At 41.5% G+C, this 23,895-nt stretch overlaps 1 protein-coding gene across 2 annotated transcripts in view; it reads right to left on the bottom strand.

The window, feature by feature from the left end:
- Positions 1 to 23,895, bottom strand: part of asap1a (ArfGAP with SH3 domain, ankyrin repeat and PH domain 1a) — an 87,839-nt gene extending 63,944 nt beyond the window's left edge. The window contains exons 1-3 of one of the 2 annotated variants that reach the window (XM_052128795.1): positions 23,790 to 23,895; positions 23,481 to 23,566; positions 22,006 to 22,132 (exon numbers count right to left, since the gene is read on the bottom strand). In XM_052128795.1, coding sequence (XP_051984755.1) covers positions 22,006 to 22,132; positions 23,481 to 23,539 — 186 coding nt within the window. In that variant the 5' untranslated portion in view covers positions 23,540 to 23,566; positions 23,790 to 23,895. The remainder of the gene's footprint in view (positions 1 to 22,005; positions 22,133 to 23,480; positions 23,567 to 23,789) is intronic. The other variant, XM_052128794.1, reaches the window with a different exon arrangement.

Here is a 23,895-nt window from a genome sequence, read left to right as displayed (position 1 = left end):
GCAACGTTGTCATGGTCATGTTCTCGCAGTGAGAACATGAACCATCCACAAACGCAGCCTCGGTGTGATCGCTACCCAGACACACGAGACAATGTCTGTGGCCGTCGGAAGCGGAGAGCACTCTACCGCATCCAGAAACAACACAGGGGCGGAAAGGCATCTTTATAAAGACGCGTCCTTAAAAGGACGTTCAACGTCTTTTACATTTTTTAGAGGAAATAACTCTTTTAAATAAAATCACTCTTTTATGAAAAAAACTCGTGAGAGTTTTTTAATCTGCGCTGTCGAAGCGCCCAGAGACAATGAGGGGCGGGGAGGCATATATTTTCTGCCTTTTTTCTCTTTCGGCCAAAACAAAAAATGTCATTTTTGAAATATCGGTGCATCCCTATTTATAATGGTTGTCGAACGTGACTAATTCCGTTATACATTTCATTACCTAATCAGGTAGAATAAGGACAGTTTAATTTAGTTCATAGCTCACATATTTCAAGACTCTAAATTCCCTTCTAAATTTAGCATACCAAATATCCTTACATATAACGGTGGTAGAATGTGTGCAAATTACCCTACATATAATGGTGGTAGAATGCGCGCAAAATACCCTACATAACTTATCCCGTCCACATCTTTAAATTATATATGTAATACCCTACACTGTAATAACATAAATTAAACAAAAAATGTATGACCACGAGTGTATTGTTATTACACAACTAATTACAACAATCTAACTGCATCTTCAAATGGCTTTATAAGCTATTAGGCAAGACCACAGTAAAATGAATAGAACAGTGGATAAGAGCACTGCAGAGACGATAAGAATTGAAGAGTCTCGAAAACTCAGCATGTGACTCAACAGGGGACCAAAATCTTCATTATGATAAGGATAATCACTTGACCTTGGGTTTGATACACCTAACATCCTCATTGAGCCACTTTTATCCTTAAAAAAATTGCTAAATGTAAAATTATAGCCTGATCTGGCTTGACAAGTTAAGTTTGATGTGCTTTTGTCAACCCAACCCCATCTAGATACCAAATCTAAAATGCTGCACTACATCTGCTTTATTATATACAAAAAGTTAACTGCCCTTTTAAGAGCACATGCTAAAATACACACGTTTGCTCAAATATGACACCCGAAAGGACAAAATAAAAGGCATTTGTTTTTGGTGACTGGCTAGACTGCACTACACGCTAAAACTCATCTACACACCATACTCATGATGAACCTTGACTCTTTGGTGACCCACTCTATACCGATGTCTATCACTGAGCTTTTGGCTCTATTCCTTGAGAGCTCAATTCACAGCAGGGCTCAAAAGTAACACTCGGCAAATGCCAAATGGAAGTAAGAGAACTGCAACTTTATACATGGTTAAATCAGACTGTAAAAATTAACCAATCTTGATGCTGAATGCAGGTTAGAATCTGTTTTAGTGTAAGCATTTTGAACAGGAGTTTGTGTAAACCCCGGTTGAGAACTCTTAAGTCCAAGATTGGCCGCAACCCACTGCCTTTTTTGGTTATGATGAAGTAAGGGCTGTAAAAACCCTTCTTCATCTCGGTTGGAGGGACAGGCTCTATCGCGTCTTTGAGTAGCAGAGTTGTAATCTCTGCCCGTAAGGTGCTGGCGTTTTCGCTGCGCATTGAAGTGGAGTGAATACCGCTGAAATGAGGCGGGGGCCTGGCGAATTGAATCGCGTAGCCGAGGAGGATGGTACTGGCCAGCCAACGTGACGGGTTGGATAGCAAAAGCCATGCATCCAAGATCCGTGCGAGGGGCACTAGAGGGACGGTCGTTTTTGACGTACCGGGTGGGGCTTCGCAGCAGGGGGGGAGCAGGTAATAACACGTCGGGAGGCAAGAGTGCTTCCCGAGGTTTGGGTTCTGAGAAAAGACTCAAAGCACTTACCTTGCTCCACGCACCCGGCAGGGGGCAGGTTAGAGACTGAGGAGGAGGTCCTGTAGAGACGTCTTCGGAACTCTTCAGTGCCGGCCTGCCGGGGATGGGCAGTCGCGGGTCCGGAGGCGAGGTAACTGCGTCCGGGGAACTGGGACTGTAGGATTTTGGTGTCGGGGTGCAGTTACAATGGCACGCACTGGCTAGATGACCCAGGAACTGAGGAAATCGCTCTTTTATTTACAGTGTGGGTAGCCCGAAGGGTTGCGGCAAAAGAAAAATAAGGATTTTCCTCCCGGCCCTCCACCGGGGGACGGAGTGGTCTTGATACCAGCTCCGGATATGACTGTCCGGGTCTTCCATCTCAGGAGCGCTTAGGAGCTTTCTGGGTCCTAGAGGGGGTCCTGGAGATGGGGGTGTTGAGATAGCGGGCCTTGTCAACATCGCGCATCTCGGCCATATTCAGCCTGAGGCTGAACGAGGGTGGCCATTGCCCGCCCGAGTGCCTGCGCTGTGACTTTCGTGGCTCTGAGAGTTCCTGCAGCACGTCGGGGTCAGGACTACCCAGGTGCAGTTCTTTGAGTGCCTTGGCTTGGTGGACCTGCAGCAGAGCCATGGCATGCAGGGCGATGGCAGCCTGACCAGTGGCCCTGTAGGCTTCCGAGGTCAGTGACGACGTCATCCTACAGGCCTTGGAGGAGACTACTGGGCAATCCTGCCAGGTGGCGCCGTTCCAGGGGCACAGGTGGATCGCAACTGCTCTGTCCACATGGGGGACCTCGGTTTACCCATGGGCCACCACACTATCAAGGGTAGTGAGAGCGGACGAGCGTGGAGGTCAGTTCTGTGCAGTGAAATGTGCCCTCCATGACCTCGTCAGCTCGTCATGCACTTCTGGGAAGAAAGGGGGCGTGAATGGGAGCGGCACCCTGACCAAGGTATAAATCATCAAGCTGTGAAGGCTGTGGGGATGATGAAGGGTTCCTGTCCAGCCCAATGCTCATGGCGGCCCAGGAAAGCATGTCGGCCATCTGCGCATCAGCCTCAGACTGGGCGTGCTGACCCGAAGGTCGCAGCCCAGTCGAGTCTTCTGCGTCAGACGCCTGAACGCTCTCCGATGCAGTGGCGACGTCATCATCAAACTCAGGGGGCTCGAGGGAGAACGCGGGCTGGTCGTGAGACAAGCCGCACTCACTTCGAGCCCGGACGGAAGCAAGCGTTCCGGGGGGGCGGGTGGTTCGTGGGGACATACCCGGCGAAACTGAGCCTGCTGCCGTACCCAAATCGCCTCCATCGCCAGCCGGGTCGTCCTCAATCCTGTGTGAAGGAGCGACGCGGGGGGCGGCTGAAGTGGCATTAACTTTGAGAAATGAAAGCCGCGACCGCAATATTGTCATGGTCATATTCTCGCAGTGAGTACATGTACCATCCACAAATGCAGCCTCAGTGTGATCGCTACCCAGGCACACAAGGCAGCGTCTATGACCGAACATTTCTCAGTTTAATAGAATTTAGAAAATTCAAGTGAGGAAAATAGTTAATTTTGGACCCTATTTCTCAGTAATCCAAATCTATATCTAAATGTAAAGCACCTATTATACTTTCTGACTACTGACATTTCAAAACTGGTCAAATAATTTGCTTTTACTGGGGCAAGAAAGAGCAAAAAATAAACAAAAGATATTACCAACTCTAGTGCACTACTCATTGGGTCAAATCTTGACGCTATCTGCCTCAGAAAATAGGTAAAGATGTTGGTTGAAAAACAGTGCTGCAATACACACTTTGTACTGCCATTCTGTGCAACCACAATAAATTAGATTCACACCTAGAACAAGTAGATCTATATTAGACCTTATCAAGAGATCAAATCAAGAATCAAGACCAACGTATGCCTGCCAAGCGAGAAAAGAGTGGAGAACACTCTCCACAGCCTGCCAAAAGGTCTTTTACAATAAAACCTTTCCAAGACCTGAACAGACTACCATATGCACATTTAGGTCAGGAGATACCTGCACCCGCTACCACCCACAAGAAACATAAACCCTTTTAGGAATTACTTCTCTCTGCCAAGCCAAAGCCAGCGCTCTGCATAGGTGGTGTAGGGAGGCTGTAGTGTACAGCACAAGTAAATGTGCTCAGGCCAAAGTTTCATGGAGTTTATGAATCAGAACTGCAGACCAAGATTGATTCAACATTATTCTGTCTGATTTTATTACAACAACTGTGGAAGAAAAGGATACAAACGAGCAAGAAAATTTGAGAAAAGCAAAGGGAAGCATTGAACAGCCCAATCATTGACAAAGCCGCTGGACACCAACAGGCCTGGCAAGAACTCCAGCATTGGCAGTGATTGAATCTGTGGCTCTAGATATGAAAAGAACTGGGCATTATGCAAATTATAGTTTGCTTGGTGTGTATCCATAGCAGCAGTCCCTCTCACACTCAACGAGAATGCTAGTTATGCCTTTCATTCTAAGGATTTCCGAGCCCTTATTATGTTCTGCCTAGGTCTGGTTCAAATTACACGGGGACACACACACAAACAAGCAGTCACAGACCCACACTAGGGATGTCATTGAACAATCAGTGTTTTATTTTCGTTGTTAACTATTTGATAGATACTGTAAGCTTATCAATTGTCAAATAATCAATTCTACTTGCTCATGTTATTTCTTGTCAGCAACACAAAATAAAAACACAGACACACATCCTTTACTTCGTTTCCCTATAGATGAACTACATTGTAAAAACAACATGACAACAAGCACTGTTGATTCACTGGTCTCCCAGTATTACCCACACCGACAATCACTGAAGTTCTGCCCCGGAGAGCATGCAAATACATTAACCTAAAATCTCACTGTCTCCAGTGTAGAGGTATATTATTAACTGTATATTGGTAAGGTAAGGTCCAAAATGAGTGGTGAGTGGTGGTGGCATAGCGGCTAAAGCACAGGTTAACCTAGCTGATCTGTTAATCAGCAAGGTTGCTGGTTCGAACCCCACGGCCACCACCATTGTGTCCTTGAGCAAGGCACTTAACTCCAGGTTGCTCCGGGGGGGATTGTCCCTGTAATAATTGCACTGTAAGTCGCTTTGGATAAAAGCGTCTGCCAAATGCATAAATATAAAATATTCCAAGATCTACAACATGAAGTAGGGCTGCTCGATTATGGCAAAAATCATAAACACAATTATTTTGGTCAATATTGAGCTCACGATTATTTAACACGATTACTCATTGACTTTGAAAACATAATGCATTTATTGAACTTTTAAAAAAAAACTTGAAATGTAAACTGCACTGTGTAGGGAAGGAGGCTATTGTCATATGATAAATATTTTATGTTACATATGATAGTCAAATAAAGGAAAGCCTCCATCGCCATCATTTACAGCAGGGGTGCTCACACTTCTATAGATTGAGATCTACTTTCATCATGTTATTGCAGCAAGATCTACCATGTACAATAAAGGCTTTACATTATCACAATACCAAACTTTCAGTAGTCGGTAATGAAATTTGACAATTCTCAATACCAGCTTCAAAACCACAACAAATAATAACACTAACTAATATGTTAATTATGGAAGAATGGTTTCAAGTTCTTCTATAATTATTCAATACTAGTAAATGGTCAGTAATAAAATAATAATAAAAAACAGCAATGAATAGAAATTTATTTAAAATAATAGAACAAAAAATACAAATTAAAAAAATTCAGAGCTTTTTAACAGCTTTAAAAGTTATTAACAGCAGTAGGTATTCAAGTAAACATTCAGAATGTTCAGAAACATAAAACTACTACTGATCTTTGCAGTATGATTATAATACATTTATACTTTTTAAAGCTAATAAAGTTACCTAGTCAAGAGCAGTGAGTGTTCTCTAGTTTTCTTGTTATGGTTGTTTAATTAATAGAATGACACCCTAGATAGCAGCAGGTGTATTACCTTACCTTTATACTTACAAGTGCTTTTTATGTTCACTTTAGAAATCACCCTCTGTGTTAACATGAATACCTCACCAAGACTGGCATTTTGGCAAAATTTTTAAATGTATTTGACCGTTCAGGTGCACATTATCATGAGCATTTTCGGAACATGCAAATGTTCGGCACATACACATACGCCACCTACCAATCAAACAGGGCACAGCTGTTACTATATTACTAGCGAATTATAAAATTACGTGCTCTGGATTTCTTTCAACAGCAGAATAATATTGTACTCACCATTCTCCGATAAAATATTTTTCTTGTGCAGTATAGCTCTGTAAAGGGATATAAGGGAAAGGAGGAGGCGAGAACCAGCTTGACAATATATATAATAGATTTAATGATAAACTTAAACAAGACACAAACACACATGATGGTCAGTTGACCATAAACAATGTCTCTCTCATCGCCCTTTATCCCTCTCGGAGGCTTAATTAGCCTGATAAGGACCGGGTGTGTATAATCACGACCTGGCCCCACCCTCCACCCTGTCACATTCCTCCCTCGTTCTCTCAGGCTGGGGAGCCCCCGGCATGACGTACAGCCCGCCCCGCCCCTCTTTCCCTGGGAAGGGGCGTAACTTCTGCCCCGTCTGCCGGCAGGTCATCCCCGTCTACCTGGATGAGTGAGGGAACAAAGTGAGGGAAACAGAAATAATTAAAATGGGGGGTACTTCCTGTAACTATGTAGTACCCCCAAAATAAAACACAGTAAAATGTAAAAGAGAGGGAAAAGGCCAACGTGGAGCGGCATTGAGAGAGAGAGGAGAGAGAGATGAAAAAAAAACTCTTACTCTCCAGTTCTCCGATACACCGTAGCTTGGTCCTCGGCCACTCCTCTACCCTCTAATGGACTACAGCCACGCCTCCCCGGGCAGATCGGAGGCAGTCCTCCAGCCCCTGGTGGACGGAATGCCCCACCGCATTCTCGGGAAACAGAAGGGGTCTCCTCCGCCCCTGACAGCGGTTCTCCCGCTCCAGGCGGTCAGCAGCGAGCCCCTCCCCACTCGCGGTCGGCGGTCTCAGACCCCGCCGCGTTTCAGAGGCTGGTAGGTGACTCTTCCGCCCCTGGCAGCGGCCCTGACAGCTCCAGCCGGTCGGTTAGAAGCCCCTTCTCCCCTCGCGGTTGGCGGTCCCGGGTCTTCAGCACCAGTGTAACACAGTTCAATGGAAAGGAGGAGGTGAGAACTGGCTTGGCAATATAATTACTATTTTAATGATAAACTTAAACAAAAGACACAAACACACACATGACGGTCAGCTATCCGTAAACGATCTCTATCTCTTCACACCACCTTCTGCAGTCGGCCTTTATCCCTCTCCGAGGCCTGATAAGCCTGATAAGCGACCGAGTGTGTATAATCATGACTTGGCCCCGCCCTCCACCCTGTCACAAGCTCCTTAAGTATACGTACATTGTTTTAAAGGAGTTTTAGATATTATTTTGGAAGACGAGGCAAAATAGACTAATCAATCTAATTTGTTCCAGTGTACAATGGGCTAAGACTACACTCTCTCGCCTTTATGTTCACAACGATCCATCTTTAATTCACAAAAAACAAACTATCATTTTTTTTTTATCCCCTTCTCGAAGGTCTTAGTAGTGGCAAGGTTACTCGACTCAATCCGGGTGGCAGAGCACAAGTCTCAGTTGCCTCCACTTCTGAGACCGTCAATCCACGCATCTTATCACATGGCTCGTTGTGCATGACACCGCGGAGACTCCATATGTGGAGGGTCATGCTACCCTCCGTGATCCACGCACAACTTACCACGCACCCCATTGAGAGTGAGAACCACTAATCATGACCACGAGGAGGTTACCCCATGTGACTCTAACCTCCCTAGCAACTGGGCCAATTTGGTTGCTTAGGAGACCTGGCTGGAGTCACTCAGCACACCCTGGATTCGAACTTGTGACTCCAGGGGTGGTAGTCAGCATCAATACCTGCTCAGCTACGCAGGCCCCCTAAACTATCTCTTCTTAATAGAGCTGTGTATCACTGATTTTCTTCATGATTAGATAGGCACAGTAAACGTGACACATATATTTTTATTCACTATGACTCATGAGCAAATGCAGCAAATGCGTGTGAGTGACGATCAACCCCACGCCAGAGTGTGCATCAGCCAGAAGAAGATTCAATCTCTTCCCCGGTCACTTCACGCAACTCTTAGACGCAGCGCTGATCACACAGAGAAATGCCAGTTTTGGAGTTTATTTTCATAATTTCCACTTCCTTATTATTTGAACTTTAATAAAGAATGCTTTAAAGATATAATGCTGGGGTGTTTCATTGTGAAACGGAATGCGGCACATTCTTCGTTTTATCTCGATTATCTTGTTTTCATAATTGTTGGAAGCCAAAATCGGAATTGAAAATAAAATGTGATTAATCGCCCAGCCCTAACGTGAAGTTTTAATGAATTTGAATCTATATCTTCTATATACGTTATTATTAAAATAAATACATTAACAGAAAATTAAACAATTCACATATTCATACTAAACAAGCACACTAAACAGCGTTTTTACTCACTGAGCTACCCAGGCCCCCTAAATAATGGTTTTATTAAAGAAACATGCATCTTTTTGTTTTGTGAGTGTCAAGCTGTTCAACACTTAGTTTATTATTGTTATTGCTAATGATTAATTGATTTTCAATCATTAAGATTCATGTCTTAAAATGTTCTACCCTAACACACAAAGAGCCAGGTGGAGATTCCTGTGGGATGCTGAGGAAACATACTGATCTCACAGTGAAATGTCTGACAGGAGATGGCGCTTGTTGGTGAGTCAGCTTAATGTAGTCGATCATAGGACACTGGAACACTCGGAAACAAAATGCCAACTTCCAGTGTAATCATTTTGCTTCTTCAAAAAAAAAATATAAGCATTATATCAATGAATCCGTCAGGTATACGACGCAGTGTGTGACGTGCCAACATTAGGTACCACTCAGGTGCAGGATATCTACTTACATTTCTCCTTTTGCACTTAAACCACATGATTTGCAATGCTGGAAAAAGTTACATCAAAACTAGACCCAAGAATAAACAGAAGTTTTGCTGAGGGCCAGCACCAAAGTGAAGCTATCACCAATTAGACCATAGAATTGTTGATTTAAAAAAAAGATTTTATCTAACTGGTTGAAAAAAAAAAGAATTATGCTTAAATTTCAATAACTGCCCAGCTGTGAAGTAGTTCCATTGTTAATTGAATTACAGTTGCATATAACTTCCACCACATTCTATAAATAAATAGTTTTGTACTAGTAGTTTTGATATATTATTGGTTTCTTACTAGCATATATTAGTTGAAAAAAATAGTAATGGCAGCTCTTTCTAAACCAGATACACAGGCCACATCAATACTAATACTTTTTTGTTTCATTCCATTACCTCATACTTGTGACATAAGGAAATGGAAAACATAGTTTTTAAAGAAAAAATTATTGAGTATTGTATTGAGATACCTGATATATTTCATTATGCAACATTGATTGAAATCAAGCAAGCCTGGCAAGAAGCATTTGTGTAATACTTGCATATAACATTTCAGGCCAAATTAACTCTGGACTGTGAAATAATTAAAAATGAACGTGGTGGCGTGGCCATGAAAATAGAGCCCCGTAGGTTTGTTCAATGGAAAGCTTAAACAACAACATTTTAGGAACAGAAAGTCTCAGCTGGTCCTCCAGTTTGACACTCATCCTTCCAACTATACACAGTCCTGTAAATGTCATCCTCAGATAGGGGCGAAGAGAAGATACAACATAAATTCCAAAGCATATATTTTCCAGAGGAATTTGCTACCCATAAACAAATCCGCTTTTTCTCATTTACAGTCTTCTCCAAAAAGCTAGAATTCCAGACTGGGCCGGAACCCACTGCAATGAAGGCTTTCTCTTTGCTGTGATAATAAGGATGAATCAATGAGAATGATCAATCTGACTACATTTCTAGCAAATTCTGATACAAATGTATGTATTTTAAACCCAAAGAATACACAGTTAAGTGTCACTTCACAACAAAATCTGTGAGGACATCATAATACCTCAAGCTCTCCCACAAAGTTAATCCACAAACACCTGAGCTCATATACAGCAAAAACCAAACTATGTACTATTAACTATATAGCAAAAACTAATCATCTTCAACAGTGCTGTGTCTAAACATATTTTAAGTGTTAGTGGTTCCAGCCAGAGAAGGAAAGCCTGTGAAGAAAGAGGTGCTGGTCAGCCCTAAAGGCTGGTGAAAAAGACACGTTGTCCGTGTCTAGGAGTTTGTCTGGTGACCTCAGCACAAGGACACTTGACAATGTGCACTGTTTTACCCTCAGCCACTGCATGTGCTTGTTTAACCATCCTGCTGAGCTCGACTTTGACAATTCTCAAATGACAAACACACAGCACAATCACACATCAGCAGAGTCTGAGCCAAGAGCCGCAGCACTATTATTCTGCTGACTAATACTAAGCAGACACTATTCAGTTATCACAGTCCACTTAAGAGACTTCTACTTCTGACTGATAATGACACAAGCGCCAGTCAAATGCACACATCCGAGCATCCTAGCAAGCAAAGCACAATGGTTAAGATATTTTTCATTTAAAATCGATGCCCCTAAAAATACATTGAGGTATTTTGCACAAATCTCAAAACTAGAGTTTTATGTCTTTTAGTCTTTATCTTTTAGTCTATGTCTTTTAGCTTTGAGGCCATCTACAAGCTTGTGTACTCCAAAGAGCTAATAATTAACTTTCGTATTTTAGAAGGTAGAGTCTTTCTCCTCCAGCAGAACAGACCAAATATACTGATGATTTTTGTCCCTCCCCTAAAATTACCTGAATCTATAGCATAACAAGTACCATCAGGTGTGTCTCAATCAGCTCTCTATTTCAGTAATCAGGGCACTGATCAGGGAGTCTCAATTGCAAAATCGTTCCAGGGCACTGAAACGTTCACTCCAAAAAAAATCCCAGAATGCACCGGGAAAAAAACAGAAAAACCAGGGAGCATCCCTGCTCACAATGTTCACTCACCGGAAACTTCATTATATCTTCTGAAGTCATCTTAAGTCATTACAGGATGAGCATAAGTGTGAATATATAGTATGATGCCAAAGCATTATTTTCTCTTTAAAGACAATTAACTTTCATCATGAAGGGTTAACAATCTTTTAAATACAGTATTGAAATTGTAAAAATACACTCCTTTGAATATTTATTTCTTTATTAATCTTTTCTAATAACAATGTACGTTTTAATATCTAAAACGAAAACTCACGATAGTGTCATTTATACAGCAAAGTCGCTGATTATTAGCAGCTGCATTTGAATGCATGAGCTCGTTATCATGTCGCAGGTGATTGAGTCATAAGTGTTCCAACGTTAAAAAACTTGTAAAATTGTCTCATTGCCTTTTGACTTAGGCAAAATAAAACGGCCTAAGTCACACACTTGACATAGGCCATTATACTATAGGGGTAGAATTGCATGATCTGTTCAACTGAGGATGTGGGCGATTTTACCAAAGGTGGCCAGCATCATGAGGAGATGACTTATGCAAAAAAAATCATTTTTGTCAAAAAATGACTTAGGCAATTATTTTAGGAAGGTGACGATATAGAAAATAAACTTACGTGACACAAAAAATAAGTCAGGTTTGGCATCTGTATGCTAATTTTAAATAAATTACAACAGGGCTCTACAGTGCGAGTATTTCACTCGCATTTGCCCCTAAAAATAGATATGTGCGAACTGGAAAAACTATTTACGAGCACAGTGTGCGATTCAAGATTACAAACGTAACCCCCCTTTTTAAGATATTTAAAAAAAAATTACAAAACCCACATTCCACAAGCGGAGCTTTCTGTGATGACGCGGTCCAGTCAGAGAGAGAAAGGTGAACAATGGAAAAAAGTAGCGGTATAGGCGACATCGCATTTTATTTTAAGCGAAAAAGAGATGAGAAAGAGGAATTTGGCGAGGGGGATTCGCAAGGTTCAACTAACGAAGTCTCTTCACAAGGTTTACCGGAGACGGCTAACGTTAGGGATGCTGAGAGCAAAGCTACCGTGACAACAGCTGTCACTTCAACGTCCACTGTAGCTGGTGGAGTGAGAACATAGCCTATAGATTCAATGCAAATTGGCTCAAAATGTTCCCATGGCTAGAGTTCGAAAACAACATCATGTTCTGCAAATAGTGTAGAGGGCAGAAACAGGTGGGCAACTCGTCCTTCGTGTCAGGAAACCCGCATCTAAAATAGTGATGGGTCGTTTGCGAACGAGTCGGCTCTTGTAGGTGAACGTTAGGAGCCGGCTCGCATATCAGAATCTATTTATACATATATTTAAAAACAAATTAAGATTAAATTGAATAATATAGGCCTAAATGCTCAAGCGCACACATTAGTTCTGACTGTCTGCTCAAGACTAAATGCCTCACCTGTTGTTCCTGTCAATCAGACACGCAGTGTCAACCAATGAACCAAAGATGCGTGAGGGAGGGCGGAGCCAATTTATGTTCAGATTGTATTTGAATTGTTACATTTAAATGCACTTTGTTTATATACATTGAAAAGTTATACTTTAAATGTACATCCTTCTTTTTTACGTTTATTTCAATTTGTGGGATGCTGCAGTTTTGCAAATAATTTATTTTTCTTTGATATGGTGCATTATTCTATTATCAGTAGGCTATTGCCGCTACCTATATGCATACTACACAGTTTGCGTAGGGCATCAACTCCCTAGGATGGCACCAGAAAGTCCACCGGCTGCCCTTACTCGTTCGCTATACGTTATTCAAGGACCTGAAAGCAGTTGCGGAACACTGACGATCGCTTCATGCTCATATCACGTGTAGGGCATTAATTTGGCCAGCGGTGGCCCTGTCTATTATGCTGTTCAGACTGTATTCGTTTTGATTGGTTAGATTTATATGCACTTTATATACAATAAGTTATACTTTAAATGCAAATGTTTAATAGTATAATTTTTCTTAACAAATCACTGCATTTTTAAATAAATTGTGGTTAAGGTAGAGTATAATTACATTTAATAATTTCATTAGAATTGTTTTAACACAATTATGAAAAGAGCCGGAATGCCCATTGCTAATCTGAAAAGAGATAGTGTAGCGAAACATCTCACGGCAGAGAAACCATCAAGCTCGGTGTCAGCAGCCTTGAGGAGGCAAGTGTTGCAGTCTGAGGAGGAGAAGAGGAAGCAGCTGAAAATAAAGATAAACATCGCATACTTCATTGTGAAAGAAGAAGAACCTTACGTCAAATTCGGGCCGCTTATCAGACTCCACAAAACTGAGTTTACATGAATCCCACATACGACAATGTGCGGAGATGATCGGTCAAATTGCTGACATAATGAGAGATCGCTGGCTGACCTCTAAGTATGCCAGATGGTCAACATACAAAAGATATCCTTTGATTCTAGTAGGCATGGGTTCAATGTGTGATTTGGGAGGTATGTGCTGTTCCACAGATGTGTGTCACTTAGTACACGCACACACACTCATACACGCAGTATAAATATGTATGTAATAAATTGTTTGTTAATAAACTATTTAATTTTCACTGTGCTCCTAAATTTCTTTGTGTGCTCCTAAATTTTTTCATTTAGGAGCGCATGTACTCCTTGGGAAAAAAGTTAGCGTAGAGCCCTGTACAAAAAAAAAACTAAATTAATTATTGAAAAACTGTTTTAGTAGTGAAGTGGAATGAAATCATTCTATTTTTAACAAGTCAGCCTAAAGAGCCAGAATTCGACAGCTAAATATATTCATCTATGAAATAGTGTTCTTACAGCAAACAAGCACATAAAATGCACATTTCAACAGATATTTGTCCAGCTTTGTCAACTGTTCCCTGACATAAAATGCATGAATTCAGCCTATAGTTGGATGAGTTTTGCTGCAGTGCAGAGTATTACTTAGCGTCTTTGTGCAAGGGATTTATTTTATGCCATGTAAATGAAGCACTAACTGCAGTATCAGACACTGGGGAGTTCTCTCCAAAGCGCTCAGGGACATTTTGCTTCTTCCTCTTTTGTTTTATGTTTTTTTTTATTATTATTTTTTAAGAGAGAGAGGATTATCAGTTCTGGCAATATTCCTTCCTGCTGGGCTAAAACAGTGAATATCTTATGTCCTTCACTCTATTGTGCTTTTAAAAAAGGACACAATGTAAACAAGCAATTTCGAAGCAAGCCACAAAAAAGGGACGCTATCACTTCAGAATTGTCCACAAAAGATGTTTAGAAAAAATTATAACGGACAAAGATGAATAGAAATTGTCTAGGACTATGCATACCGGCAGCCTGTCGATAAGCAGTCTATACATCCACCTTGCCATCTGGTCCTCATAATAAGTATGTACGAGTGTAATGTCATGGAAACCATTATCAAGATGGAGAGGCTTTGTGTGGAATGCAGGATTAGGGCAAAGGTGTTGTGGGCAAAACGACTGAAGTGAAGGACCGTGAATAAGAAAGATTATACAGTGGAGATACAATACATGGTATAAAGTATTAACCCAACCATTTTGTTTAATATTTTACCTACCGGACCTACCAACAGTGTAGGGAAAAGTAAAAAAAAAAAATGTAAGTGACCACAGAACCATCAAGAGGAAGTGGTTCGACCAAATGGACACCATCTAAACCGTCAAGCAATGGGAGGGAGCTACTGGAAGCTTGCTTTTAAAACAACCAGGCCAATTTAACTGTAACACTTGTGTAAAATCACCATGCGACAACTGCTTTATGTAATTATGCATAATTATAGGAATCATTATTTTGTCTGATCTGATTGCTGATAAATTTTAAAATGCAATCTGTTGGTTCTGATGCCACCGCCTCTCTCTGAAAGTTTACTGCTTGTAGTCTGGCTACCCGGGATAGCCTGCAAGCTACATGACGAACGTCAACTTAAATAAAGTTGATTTTCACCTGTTATATATGTACACCGGCCCCAAATATCGGCTATCGGTCTCCTTGATTACTAAAAATCGTTATCAGTAACGGCCATGAAAAAAACATATCGGTCAACCTCTAGTTCCATGCCTTATGTTTCCTACTCCAAAACAGCTTATATGTTGGGGCCTGGGTAGCTCAGCAAGTAAAGACGCTGACTACCACACCTGGAGTCTCAAGTTCGAATACAGAGCGTGCTAAGTGACTCCAGACAGGCTTCCTAAGCAACCAATTGCCCAGTTGCTAGGGTGGGTAGAGCCACGTTGGGTTAATCTCCTTGTGGTCACTATAATGTGGTTCTCACTCTTGGTGGGGCGCGTGGTGAACTTGTGCGTGGATGCCGTGGAGAATAGTTGACAACTATACTAATATAATAGACAACCGACGTAGACTAAAGGCCTTTTTTCCCTTATAAATCCCATATTTACTGTGCATTTTCACATTGAGAAAAAACTGCTGCTTTCAGGGGCTGGAAATAAGGTGCATTTGACCTGTTCTGAGACCAGTGCAGACAGACAGCACTCTGGAGTTTAAGTCATTCATTAAATAGGGACCAAGGGAGCATTCAATAGCTTTCCTATGCAGTGCATACCCACCTAACATCTGACCAAAAGTTAATAGTTTTATTTCTATTACTTTGAATATAAAATGTTTCTATACAGTTGTAATACTTTTATGTCATAATTTTTTCAATTTCACGCATCCAGTTAAACAGAGCTTCTATTTTGGTGGAACTTTTATTTTGACTGCATCTGAGATTCTCCTGTGTGATAGTTTTTAATAAGGTCTGCATTCTAAATTAAATTCTGAAATACTCATGAGCTGAGATCTCAGAGCAACACTGGAGGAGTCTGTGTTCATGTTCACAGCCACTCATACACTAAATGCACTTCATTATGTGCATCATGTGCATGTGTGTGTGAAGTATGACAGAGAGCAGAGCAGCACCTCCTGTCCATTCTGTCATTGATTTAATCTAAAAAAAAAGTCACATCCTGTACAATTTTGCTAATAGCATAACACTGTAGTAAAACCACTAATGTGCTCTTTAAGCAACCCTGCCCGAGCTTCCTGTTCTCCTCTTTAAAACTCTCACTAAAAGATTTAGACTTGCTTGCCCATGTGTATTATTTAGAACACTGTTCATTCACATTCACCCAAGACATTGCTAATTCATGGTGGTGACTTTCACATCTCCTGGAGTCATTTGAGAATCAATGTTGCTTTTTTGGCCCTTAAGACAATGAGGCAATAGAGAGTGGACTCTGTACATAGCAAGAGGAAGGCCCTTCATCCGCCTGCAGAGCTCTGTATTGTCTTGGCAAGTCAGGTGTTCACTTACGGTATGTGTAAGTAGGTTAATCCCTTCTCTCTCTCTCTCTCTCTCTCTCGCTCTTGCTCTCTCTCTCTCTCTCGCTCTCTGCTCCTGGAACCACTGCTCAGGAGAATTACCTCTCCTTGTTACACAAACTATTCTTAGAACAACACAAATCTCAGCTCCTCAGAGGACGAGAGATGCTGGCATGACTTGTGAGACTTCTGCCCTTTGAGAATTAGGGAAGCACAGCTGGCTGTTCCCGATAGAGGTCGACCAATTATCAGCCTGGCCAATAATCGGGTCCGATATTTATAATTTTTCTAATTTTAGTAATCGTTATTTTGTCTGATCTGATTGCTGATAACTTTTCAAATGCGTTCAGTTAGTTCTGATGCCACCACCTCTCTCTGAAAGTTTACTGCTTGTAGTCTGGCTTAATGTCCCACCCACAGTATTATCGGATTGGTTATATGTCACGAGTAAATGGCCAATCAACACTGTACTCCGTATTCGTGGTGAGAGGTGGGAAAGAGGAAAGTAGCTAGAGAAAGGTGCTTGGAGGTCTTAATTTCCTCTTACTTTGCAGCTATAATGTTGAAAAAATCCCCTTAAAACTATCAAACTTTTACAAACAATTGCTTCTTGCCTGGTCCTTAATTTATAAACACAACTTTTCCCCTCACAAGTACTACATCTAGAACAACAGAGACATATTATATAAACACAAATCATTATTCTTGGAAAACTGGTTTGTCCATGGAGTTTATCTGGTTAAACATCTCCTCAATTCTAGTGGTGAATTAATGTCATACTCCGAACTTCTAGACAAGTATGGTATTCCTATACCACCGAAGGAATATGCCGTAGTGTTTGATGCAATCCCTTCTGGTGCTCTAATGCTTCTTAGAAACGATACAGCATCTGTACCAACTTTTTTGCCACTGGATCCTTGTGTGACTACTGTTGGCCAGACCTGTTTCTCCTCTAACTTGAGAAACAATAACCAAACTATACGTACTCTGTTTCAAAAAGAAATAGTCTCTGTTCCAAATGCTGTTCCTTATTGGAATAACCTTACTCCAAATCTGGACTGGAAGAAAATTTGGTGCTTACCTTCCAAATACCTAATTTTAAATAAGATTAAGGAAGTATCTTTTAAAATGTTGCATCGCTATTATCCCTCCAAGGTATTTCTACAAAGATATAAGAAGGACATTGATGTGGACTGCTCATTTTGTCAAACGGCTCAAGAAGACCTGCATCATTTATTTTGGACTTGTCCCCACTCTTGCACTTTTTGGCAAGATATCTGTACATTTATCTCCCAATATATTGACTCTGAATTCTCACTTTCCTATGACAATGTATTGTTTGGTTTTTTACATACCCTTCTATCAAGGCAAATAATTTCTATATCATCAATCTGATGCTATTGCTGGCAAAATCACATATTCACAAATCTAAGTTCTCCAACCATAAACCTTCCTTTGCCATCTTTGAAAACGAAGTCAAACAATACATTAAGACAATCCTATACTCTAAAAACAGGAAAGCTATCAAGACCTTGCATCTATTTACCCTGTTTAACATCTTTCAGTGCTGATTTGTGATTTTTGTTTTTTGTATTTTTATTTTTTTGTTAGCCCTATGCTCCCCTGGTATTGTCTGCCTTTGTGAATTATATGTTTTCTGTATTGTTTATCAATGAATGCATCAATAAAAAAAAAAAAAAAAAAAAAGCTAGAGAAAGGTGAATCACTGAGAGGACAGCTGTTTTCAAAGGTAAGAATGCAGATACTGAAATTGTAATAAACATCCGGGGTCTGGACCCCGGATTTGTTCATGACAACGGCTGTTTCAACACTTTAGTTTAGCATCGCAACAAAACAACAGAGCTGTGTACACAGCAAGCGCTCTGGGGCGTAGATAGCACTGATCTTTCTGCGCTATATCTTTTAATATTTTTCTATTAGCACGAAACACACTTCATTAATGCCCTTTCGCACTCTGTACACGTTGCCTCTCTCCCCAAGTAGTAGAGCTGCAGACATTGTTATTTCAATGACAGTAGACCGTAATGGAGAAATACAGTGAGCAGCAATATAGATTGTTGGCAGAGATAAGGACTGATTCAACAGAGTGCTCGCCCATATGAGTTGGTGTTTTTACATGTTGTAACTGATGATGGCATTGATAGTAGCTAACTAACCAACGTCAGGAGGCTTAGCAAACATAACATCAACTTTGGTAGCGTTAAATCTTTGACCTGCATTGTGAATAAAATCCTGTTGGCCTTTTTGCACTTGACTAAACGGGATAGCCAGCAAGCTACATGAAGAAAGTCGACTTAAATAACGTTGATTCTCACCTGTTACCAAATGTTGATACATAACATTCTGTTATGAGCTTTTTAGTTCATTATTTTTATATATTTAAAGTTTCAGTTCAAAATAAATGCTTCTAGTAGCTCATTCCACTTTATTTTGATAAAATAAATAAAATAAAGTTGATATGATATTTTCCAGTATTTTTCAAAAGATAATATTGAAATGTTCTGTTTTGTAGTATTTCATTAACCTGTTGATACGCACCCCCTTTTTGAGCACAAACCGAAAATGACATACCTGAACTTGTAATGTGTATTTACACATGAACTGAAAATGTATGTATTTACTGGACCCTTTAGAGTATGGACACAGTTGTAGTATCTTTTGAAAGAAGACACTTTTGGGCTTTATTTCCCAAGTTTCAGAATTAATATGTTGTTATTTTTTAAAGTTAGAGACTGAAGTTTATAAATACAATGTTCTCAAAGCCACAAGTCTAAAGAAGTTATATTTTAAATTTGAAGATGATCAAACAAAAAATGAGGTTCCTGTAGTACAGACTAAAATTATGGCTCCGCCTTTCAAGACGACACAAAATCTGACTGCACTGCTTAGACTTTGGAGACATTTTGTTTATGAGACTCTAATATATAAGATATATAAGACACCTCTTGACAGGGTTGTGGCACCGTGTGCAATGGGCACGCTACCGCTGGCCTCTGGACAGGACCCCGGCAGCGTTGGCACATAAACTGCCTAGAGTTGTTGGCTGTATCTCTTGCCCTACGGAGGTTTCTCCCACTAATCCGGGGCAAGCACGTCTTGATCCGTTCAGACAGCACTGCGACGGTAGCATACTGTACATAAATCGCCATGGCGGCATGCGCTCTCTTCATATGTCACAACTCACCCGCCATCTCCTCCTTTGGAGTCAGCCGCAACTCAGGTCGCTGTGCGACACTCACATCCCTGGCAACTGCAACACGACGGCGAACGCGCTGTTGCGGCAGGTTTCGCCCAGCAGAGAGTGGAGTCTACACCCCCAGGTGGTCCAGCCGATATGGGACCAATTCGGCAAGGCACAGATAGATCTCTTTGCCTCCCAAGACGACTCCTACTGCCTGCTCTGGTACTCCCTGACAGGAGCTCCTCTTGGGACAGACGCGCTGGCACACAGCTGCGCAAGTACGCATTTCCCTCAGTGAGCCTTCTTGCACTGGTACTGTGCAAGATCAGAGAGGACAAGGAACAGGTCATCCTGGTGGCCTTCAGATACCCCCCTTCGAGCCGCTTGATTCAGCTGAGCTCAAGGCCTTCTCCCTGAAGACGGCCCTACTGATCGCGTTAGCCTCCATCAAGAGGGTTGGGGACCTGCATGCGTTCTCTGTCAGCGACACCTGCCTGGAGTTCGGTCCGGCACATTCTCATGTTATCCTGAGGCCGCGACCGGACTACGTGCCCAAGTTTCCTATGACCCCCTTCAGGGACCAGGTCGTGAGCCTGCAAGCAAGCTGCCCCGGGAGGAGGCAGACCCAGCCTTCTTGTTGCTGTGTCCGGTAAATGCTTTGCATATCTATTTGGACCGCATGCAGAGCTCTAGATGTTCTGAGCAGCTCTTTGTCTGCTTCGGCGGACGGCGGAAAGGGTACGCCGTCTCCAAACAGAGGTTAGCTCACTGGGTCGTTTATGCTATTTCCTTCTCACACCCAGGCCTACGAGAAGTATGGCATCCTCGTGGGCACTGGCCCATGGCACCTATCTGCAGAGCACGGGCTGGACAACACCCAATACCTTTGCCAGATTTTACAATCTCAGGGTTGAGTCGGTCTCGTCCCGTGTTTTGTCAGGTCCGAGCCGGTAGAACTCGGTAACGCTGCACAACCAACCGGACGTTGTGTCCCTCATGCCACAGCACTAGACCTACCACTGTAAATACCTTTTTTTCGGCTCCTTAGTGCAAAATCCTGACTGGCACTCGATGCCCCGCTTCTCTTTATACCCGTATGTCCGGGGCGAGGCATGCAAATTCTGCCAACTTGACATTGGCCTTTTCTAAGGTTCAGAGGTACGTTTGGCATCCCGGGAAGACCCCTTGTGTCACTTCATTCGACACGTATCGTTCCTTCCCTCGGGGAACGGAGGTTACAACAGTAACCATGACGTTTTTGTGAACGGTGACATAGTCCTATAAACAAGGACCTACGTAACGTTAGATATTGTTTGGATGTATGGCTATAGATAGCTAGCTAAATCGATGCTATAAATGCTTTAAGGTTGACAGTAACTGATCAAGTTTAACTCACATTAAACTAGTTATCTAGTTAAACCGTACTTATCCTTAGGTTTGGCTGAATTAACAGTTTAGCTTTCTTGTTTTTTTTTTCCTCTTCAAATTTATGTTATAGCCTCTGCCCCTGCCAACCCTGGAATGAGGAGACCAGAAGTCTCAGGAGTCTTTGAGTCTGTAAAAAAAGTAAACAAACCTAAAAATAAAACCACATTTTTTTTGAGGTAATGTTTGTAATATTGTATAGTTTAGGAACTGGTATTGAAGTAAAGATATCGGTATCGATATTGAAATTTTTTTGAAGATACCCAGCCCTAATTGGGAATTGGGCATTCCAAAATGGGGAATTTTAACAAAATTATTTAATGGTTATTTATATGGCAATTGTGGTATTGGCACAAAACAAAAATTGGAGAAAAATATTTGTTAAACGTGTTAAAGAAGTGTTAAAAGACTTTCTTATTTCTTTAAACCTGTAAAAAAAAAAGAAAAGAAAAAGTCAGTCCTATAAAAAATTCGATCTTGGAAGCTGTAATCTCATATTTGACCAAAGGTTCAATGGCAAGCTATCTTAAATACTTTGCGTCTTGCAGATGACATCACAGAGGTCATCATCAAATGGATTGGGCCAGCGCGTATGGCGTATTGGTGCACCACAGAATCAATACAACAATAGTCAGTCCAAATGGCCTCTTCTCACGTGAATGTAACAAAATTCACATTTGCACATTCAATTCAACAGCATGCATCGCTTGACTGAACCAAAAGTGCACCGTTATTTGTTATTACAGAAACAATAAACCGTATAAATGCGCATAGACCTAGAATAAAATAGTCAGATTCCCTGAAAAACAGTTAATCCATGACATAATATCTATTCTTCCGCATGCCAGCCTTCATCAGCTCCGCATTTTGTGTACTGCACTGTAAATCCACATCAATTGAACTACGGGCAACCCAACTGGGACGAGCCGGAGCTTTTAAAAGAGCGAGTCAAGGAGAATTAAAATGTTGTAGGACAGAGTGTAGTTTTAAGTACATTCTAAGTCACAGACCCTCCATTTGAATTGTCTTTAACATGGGCTCGTCGTCTCAGGACCGTTATTTTACCCTCGCACAAAAGCGCGAGCTGAGCTTCCCTCACACAACAGTAATATAGCGGCCTTACTCACCTCCTCCAGAACACCGACCGTGTTCCGACAGCTCTGCAAACGGGTGGTGAAGCTTGAAGTCGTGGGGGAATTGTAATCCTCCGTCGTCTCCGAGAGAAACTCGGACACAGAGATCTGATCCGGCATCCTTGAAAACAGTCGCCCAATACAAATGGAGGGGAGAAAAATCACAATAGCACCATTAATTAGATATATGGGTGGTCAAGAATGGAGGGATATGTCTCTGTTTGGGCAGGATTGAATGTGTAAAATTACACTGAACGTAGCCAAATGTGCGGCAGTGTCGTTTTCTTCACTGACTAGGCAATTCCCGTCCCTAGAGAGGGTCGTTGCGTGTAATTTCCACGACTTTCCTCTTTCCTTGTCTTAATTGTCCACTTGCATCAACAGAAAAACAAAACGGCTCAGACTCCTCTCCTTGTTCTCCCAGTGTAATATGCGCGAATGGTTTAAATACCCTCATTCCAAAAATGCAGCGTTAAAATGGTTTTGGGGTCCTATTTAAGGTATTTCGTTAAATTATCGGTCTCGGGAGCGGTTTCATTCTGTTTTTCTTTTCTCTTTCCTCCGTTTTTCTCCCGTTCTGACGGTCTGTGTGCTCCCTGACACCAGCGCGTGCACGCACTCTCATCTCCTCCCACAACTGATGACGGCGATAAACAAGAGAAGAAACTGCGCAGGCGCTAAAACGCGATTTCTAGGGATTTTTACTGCTTTATGTTGTCCATTAAGCGGCGTGTGTGTGTTTCACAGTATTTGTGAGTGCCAAATTTTTTGAAAATGTCCTCAATAATATAGTGAAACTTGTTGAAAGCCCACTACACATTTTAGGTGGTCCTTACATTTTCAGTCGGCCAAATCATGTTTAGCTTTAAATAGTGATGTGCACAGGTTTCTGTGAGGGTTCGGTATAGGGGGAAATATAATTAGCCTGCTATGAAATCAATGGAAGTCTACGAGATGTCCTCGCTGATATGGTGAAACGCGCGCGCGTGTGTGTGGAGACGAAATGATTAAGTGATATTTAATGTAAACCGGAGCTGAATGTTACATGCACTGGAACAAGAAAGGTTGGTGAGCACATTTGGCCTAGTAAATGTAGTTTCAATAGCATCCTATTAAATATTAAATGCAGATAGACTGCATGACAGACTGTATAGGTGTTGTTATAATACAGAATAAACACAACTACTGTCGTACAAAAAAAAAAATCCTTTATTATACAAAAAATGACTTTTTTCTTTGTAGGAAATCCAGCAAATAAGCTTTAAGTAGTTTTTTGTTTTTTTTTTACAAACCCATTCACAGACAACCAGGTACTCTTTGGTTAAATTTAATAATAGTTCGATTTCTCTGTTGTTAAATGAGAAGTTTTGTAGATTCACGTACTCACTGGAAGCACATATAGCCTAATGTGCAGATGGAACATTTAATTATTCAGCACATAAAAAAAAGAAGTACATTTTCCAACTCACCGGCTCCATAAGGAATCCCTGGAGGAATAACTCGATAACCGCGAGGATGCGGACCTCATGGCTCAGTAGTCACCTCAAAAAACAGCCTCGAGTTGAGACAACCACAAAAAAGTATTATTGTCAATGAGTTGAGCTAGATAACATACCAAACAGCCTACTTCTATTAGCAGAGACTAAGTGAGAGATAATGAATTAAAAATACTTCGCATAAAACAGTGTGCCTTTTGTGGAGTTTTAAACTAATTTGCTCCTGACATCACATTCATCTCCTTGAAACAAATTGGGAAAAAGCCACGCCTTATAACTTACCGAGACCGCTGCGGTTTCACCCCGTATAAGTAGTTTGAAAAGTCATTGCAAAACAAATTTGCGCGTAAAGATCTGTATTTCCAAGTGGCTCCATATTCACTGCATT

This window comes from Xyrauchen texanus, chromosome 6 (genome assembly GCF_025860055.1).
Source record: "Xyrauchen texanus isolate HMW12.3.18 chromosome 6, RBS_HiC_50CHRs, whole genome shotgun sequence".
In the NCBI taxonomy this organism is placed as follows: Eukaryota; Metazoa; Chordata; class Actinopteri; order Cypriniformes; family Catostomidae; genus Xyrauchen; species Xyrauchen texanus.
This window is presented reverse-complemented; position numbering and strand designations above follow the sequence as displayed.